The 6,000-nt window shown below is 36.1% G+C and overlaps 2 protein-coding genes across 5 annotated transcripts in view; one reads left to right on the forward strand and one right to left on the reverse strand.

Moving 5' to 3' along the window:
• DMTF1 (cyclin D binding myb like transcription factor 1) overlaps positions 1-4,211 on the forward strand; it is a 49,450-nt gene extending 45,239 nt beyond the window's left edge. For 2 of the 3 annotated variants that reach the window (XM_003782636.3, XM_023518805.1), the window contains exons 15-18: positions 1,007-1,162; positions 1,573-1,950; positions 2,570-2,714; positions 2,929-4,211. In XM_003782636.3, the coding sequence (XP_003782684.1) occupies positions 1,007-1,162; positions 1,573-1,950; positions 2,570-2,714; positions 2,929-3,038 (789 nt within the window). In that variant the 3' untranslated portion in view covers positions 3,039-4,211. The remainder of the gene's footprint in view (positions 1-1,006; positions 1,163-1,572; positions 1,951-2,569; positions 2,715-2,928) is intronic. The other variant, XM_023518806.1, reaches the window with a different exon arrangement.
• TMEM243 (transmembrane protein 243) overlaps positions 4,038-6,000 on the reverse strand; it is a 21,946-nt gene continuing 19,983 nt past the window's right edge. For both annotated transcript variants that reach the window (XM_023518816.1, XM_003782638.3), the window contains one exon: positions 4,038-4,619. In XM_023518816.1, coding sequence (XP_023374584.1) covers positions 4,497-4,619 — 123 coding nt within the window. In that variant the 3' untranslated portion in view covers positions 4,038-4,496. The remainder of the gene's footprint in view (positions 4,620-6,000) is intronic.

The raw sequence follows: 6,000 nt of genomic DNA on the forward strand, positions 1-6,000 counted from the left end.
ACTAATAGGGGATGGTAATACCTCAGATTTGTGAGAATTAAATGTACTTAACATTAAATAAAAAGTACATACATGTAAAGTATTTACAGTAATTCTAACCATAGGTGATTACTGCCAACCATTAGGATAATGATTAGCTTTCACTTTTATGGAAAGGAAGGAAAAACACTAAGGTTCCATTGACTGTTGGGCACTTTCTAATCATTTCTAACTATAGTAATTCTTACCATGAGAGGTAGTTATTATCCTCACTGAAGCAATAATGAAACCTATATTCAGAGGTTCAGTACATAAGAGAGTTGTTTTGGCTAAGTCCACAAGATTACATAAGACTAAAAAATAGACTATGTGATTTTAACCTCCAAGATCTATTTTAAGTACAAATACTTTCCCTTTTGGATATCAGGATAAACCTAACTCAGATTTTTATACAGAAGCTTATGGTCATGAAAGATTTATTAGAAAATAATTGTTATACTTCCTTTAAAAATCTTAGAAGATTATTAGTTAACCAGCTTTTCAAATAAGAAAATGTTCCTTAAGTAGAACATTGCTATTTCTCTACATTTTTCTTTTAATATAAAAAATTTTCTTAGTAAATAAGTACATTCAAGTAAAACTGGTGTTACGCCTTTTCATACAAGATAAGACTTTTTTTTCTTTTAAAGTAGAGAGATTATCAGTTTTTATGTGCTGTAGGGAAAGGATAAAGAGGGATGATCAGTTGTGCTGGGTTACCCACTCTTGCAACTGTGTTTTGGTGCCCTCAAACAAATTAGCTAAGACCAGATCACAGACATAGATGGGAGCAAAGAGCATGGTAAGTGTCTTGCCCTTAAACCTCCACGATGAGTAATGACTTGAGACAAATAGTAAAGATAATGATACACTTCATTTTATTACCTGTTCATGCCTTCACAATTGGTAAGTACGTAAAGTTAGGACCTATTTTGTGTATAAAAGTAGACTTAATCATAGTCTGTTGAACTTTTTCTTTTTCCTTTAGTCTTTCCATTTACAGCCCACTGGCACTCCAGGCACCTATCTACTTCAAACAAGCTCAAGCCAAGGCCTTCCCCTAACTCTGACTGCTAGTCCCACAGTAACCCTGACAGCTGCTGCTCCTGCTTCTCCTGAACAGATCATTGTTCATGCTTTATCCGTATGTTACATAAATTACTTACTTTTAAGTACCTGTTATAGACTAGGATTAGTTGGTACACAATATAAGCATCAAACCATGCGGTAGATCTAAACTATTCTTCCTACTGCTTTTGTCCAAGCACAACGTTTTATACCATCATTCTGCCTATATTGGGATCTCTCCCTCATCCTCTGTATCCTCTAATATGAGATGGATGCACACTGGAATAGGTCATTAGGAGAGCAAGGGCCCTAGCAGGCAAAGAACAGGAGTTCTAGGAAAAGTGGTAACATTGCAGTTCCAGAGCTGAGGTATGGGAGGGGATAGTGGGATATCACCTATAAATGTCATTTGTTGTACAACTTATATCTAATGGGTACTTTGTTGTTTTCCCATTGATAGTTTTTTTTTTTTTTGATGTTTTATAGCCGGAACACTTACTGAACACAAGTGACAATGTCACAGTGCAGTGTCACACACCAAGAGTCATCATTCAGACTGTTGCCACAGAGGACATCACTTCTTCCATATCCCAAGCAGAACTGACAGTAGATAGTGATATTCAATCATCTGATTTTCCTGAGCCTCCAGATGCCCTAGAAGCAGATACTTTCCCAGATGAAATTCATCACCCTAAGATGACTGTAGAACCATCATTTAATGATGCTCACGTATCCAAATTCAGTGACCAAAATAGCACAGAACTGATAAATAATGTTATGGTCAGAACAGAAGAAATCTCTGACACCGACCTTAAACAAGAGGAGGAATCGCCCTCTGATTTAGCCAGTGCTTACGTTACTGAGGTAAGTTGCAGTAAGGGAACAGCTGAATGGGTTCTTACCTTGAGCTTCAAACCTATAGTTTGGAAGGAACTTAGAAATAATTTAGAAGGATATTCTCTGGTACCTTCCTTTTTTCTTGAGGCATACATAATAAAGTACAAATCCCTACCTCTGACGTCACAAATATCCATGAACCAACCATGTTGTTGACAGAAGTGCAAGCACAGATCTTGAGGCAGTCAGAAGGAATGAGAAAACTATGTTCTGTCTTAGCACAGTTCTCACTAAAACTTGTCCCTGTCTACCTGCAACAGATTGTGAGAAATGTTTCTTGGAACCCATAAAAGCATTTTCCTGAGTGGTTAGTAACAAATCTTTGTGGTTCAACCCAAATTCTTCTATATCTGGTGACCTGTAACTGAGTTAGTTCTCTTATTTTTTAATAACTAGTACATTAGATTCTGAGGTCATTAAAGTTAACTATTGTCTGTTTTTGAAGATATTAACGTTTCATTTCTGTTCTAAATTTAAAATGGGTATGTTTGAGCATTAGGTCCTGTCTAATCTTACATGTATTTGGGATCTTAAGGAAATGTAATAAAGAATGAGTCAGAATCTTTTTTTCTTTAATATTGTTTAGGATTTAGAATCTCCTACTATAGAAGAACAAGTTGATGAAACAATTGATGATGAAACAATACTTATTGTTCCTTCACCACATGGCTTTATTCAGGCATCTGATGTTATAGATACTGAATCTGTCTTGCCTTTGACAACACTAACAGGTACTGTAATACAGCTCTTAACATGTGCTTGATGATGAGTTTTTCTTAAAGGGGAAGAAATCAGGCAGTCAGATATTTAATTCAGTTGTTTTAGTCTTGCTTGATCCAACAATAAAGATACTAGTGTTCTTACACTTAGGTAGACTACTTTAAATTCTTGACATAATTGAAAGAATAAATATGTACATTTAAGACTAACTTGAAACTATTTCAGATCCCATACTCCAACATCATCAGGAAGAATCAAATATCATTGGATCATCTTTGGGCAGTCCTGTTTCAGAAGACTCAAAGGATGTTGAGGATTTGGTAAATTGTCATTAGGTAATTCTTAGAACAGGCAGTTCAAGCAAAGAAGCCACACTGTTAATCACAACATCTTTAAGGAAGTAGAAACAACTTACCTTCGGGAGGTTTAATTTACCATTTGAAATAGTTAAAAGTGCTTAAGCCACACACATTGTTGCTGCTATGACTTTTTATCTCCTTTAAACATGTCATCTGAGGTCCAGTTCTGACAGTGTGTAGTTGAGTGGACTATGGGAGTTTGAATTGAACTGTGTAGATCCTTATGCTAAGTGTTTTTTGTTAGTAAGCAATTTCATTCATTCACTTCGGCTGCTGAGAAAAGTTTGAAGTCACTGAAGTTTTAATTGCTCTAGTTTCAAAACAGTACTATTCATCTCTAAGTGTCAGACTCAAGTAGGCCGGGTAGTAATTTTAAAGAAGTCACATCAACAGGTCTATCGATGACCTTCAAAATTAAATACCATTACTTTGAGATTAAAACAGAGATGTAGGATGTTGTGGTTACTTCTGATAACCCATTGTTGGCAGTAGAAGCTGATTTAGGCAGGGTAAAGAGGAAAGCATTAAAAGTTAACATTCACTACAGGTTTTTTACTACTTTAAAGGGAATATGGATAAGTATAGTAACAAAACCCACCAGAAGCTAAGCAATTTTCACCCCATCAGAAACCACTGTCAATAGTTTACAAAGTTAGCACTTTGAAGTAAAATTAAACTAAATGGACAAGGAGAATGTTGCCTATCCTTGATACCATGAGCATTTATTACATGTTTAGCAATATATAATTACCAGAAAAAGTTGGGGTATTAAGAATTTGCCTTTCATTTAGTGCATTAACTGGCAGGGTACAATATACTTCCTCTCCAGGCAATTTCAAAAAACAAAACAAAAATTCCTTCTGTAACAAAAGGAAACAAATCAACAGTCATTCCTATCCTAGAAGAGGGTAAGCCAAAACTAGCCATTAGAGCTTTTATGAACATGACCCCTATAGAAAAGCCACAAAAAAAAAACTTGTATAAATTATTTTATTTATTATTGTAATTAGATCTTCACAATCAAAGTTGTCTTTTCACCATCTGTGTTTTGTTAATGTGAAATTTAGTTGTAGTTATAAACAAAAGTTGGTTGCCTAGGGAACAATTGTATATTCAATTTAACAGAAATAAAAGAATATTTGTCTTAAATTTCAAGACTGTTTGTTACATAGCCTTTTGCCATGCAGTTAATTATAAAAAATTTTAATCTCAAAAGTGAAAGTTGGAATATTGTAAGTGCAGCATCAGCTCCTAAAGGAAAAGCAAAATGATCTATATGTCTCCCTTGCAAAAGGGAATTTAGATTTACAATTAACATGAAAATCATGTATCAGGCTTCTGCAGGAGATTCTTCAGCATACCTTATCCAACAATTACTCGCTGTCCTATTTTGTCAAATTGAAGAGTCCTGGTAAGTATTTCTCCTGGGTAGCCTCACCTTCCCACATCGTGGAAGTATAGGTTTGCACATATACATAACATGATGATAGAAAATATGATATAGTAAATGAGTTTTCTAAATTTTGGTTCTAAGTCTCCTTGTCGATACCAGTAGATCTACAAAAGAAGAGATAAAAAGTTCAATAGCCCCTGGGCTATTAATTTAATATACAACTAATTCATTTTAAAACCTTTAATGACACAGTCACTATAATGATTTCTGAGACCAGTGTACCCAGAATTTATTTTTGATAATTTAAGTAGTACCGTCTGAGTTACCATGTCCAAGATTATACTTTATCTCAAAAAAAAAAAAAAAAAAGAAGAAACTGAAAAAGTAGAACTGAGTCTTGCTTGGTCACCCTCCATTAAGTCCCATGGCATCATAGCTCACAGCAACCTCCAACTCTTAAGCTCAAGTAGTTCTCTTGCCTCAGCCCCCTCAGGATTACAGGCACCCCCCACAACAGCTGGCTTTTCTCACTCAGGCCATACACCTGCCTCGGCCTCCCAAGTGTTGGGATTACAGGCGTGAGCCACCACACCTAGCCCTCAGTTTACTTTCTTCTATGTTCAAAACCTATATAGTTCACTAGTCATTTGGCTGGGTATCTGTAAACATACAGAGTAAATACTGGAAGGGAGAACATCTTTTAAATTTGTGAAATTGAGTCAGATTGCCAATATAAAATACAGTTTTCATAATGTGCATACAATAGAACTACGATAAGTTTACCACCAAAGGGACTATAAAAAATTGGTCAACATAAGGAACTAGGCCTATTGTATTCATAACATACATGTGGTGCATGTCTGGTCAATAAAAATTAGGTCAACTTCAAGAAGTAGTCGACTATGGAGGTTCTACTGTATCTGAATTAAACTTGCTCATTTTAGTCACTTAAGGCTTTCAGGTGTGGGGACAGGAAGGCTTCCCAATGTGGGTTGAGCCAGTTCTTCCTTTCAGGTCACAGGAATATGGCAGGATTGATGAATTAGACCATATGGGAGATACTCCTGGTTTAATTTATCATGATTTAAGCCCTATGTACATCAAAACAATTGTTTTCATGAGTTTATTGTTCTGATTCTGCTCAAGGGACATGAAAACAGTCAACTTAATAAGTGACTCCATCTTTGTTTCTTTACTGTAAAAGAACCTATTTGTAATAAAATCAAATCTTTTTTTCCCCCCCAGTTTTGGCTGGGGCTGGGTTTGAACCCACTACCTCGGGTATATGGGGCTGGTGCCCTACTCCTTGAGCCATAGGCACCGCCCAAAATCAAACATTCTTACAAGGACACAGCTGCAGCTTTAGGTCTTCTAGGAGATTTTGGTGTTAAATTACTTCCATTTGGGGAGATAAGCACATAGATTAAAACACAATAATTTTTGTGATTGTTAGAAATCCAGAGTGTTGGCTCGGCACCTATAGCTCAACCGGCTAAGGCGCCAGCCACGTACACCTAAGGTGGCGGGTTCGAATCCCCAGCCTGG

The sequence above is a fragment of the Otolemur garnettii genome, unplaced genomic scaffold, assembly GCF_000181295.1.
Source record: "Otolemur garnettii isolate 467f Iridium unplaced genomic scaffold, OtoGar3 scaffold00005, whole genome shotgun sequence".
NCBI classification, from domain to species: Eukaryota; Metazoa; Chordata; class Mammalia; order Primates; family Galagidae; genus Otolemur; species Otolemur garnettii.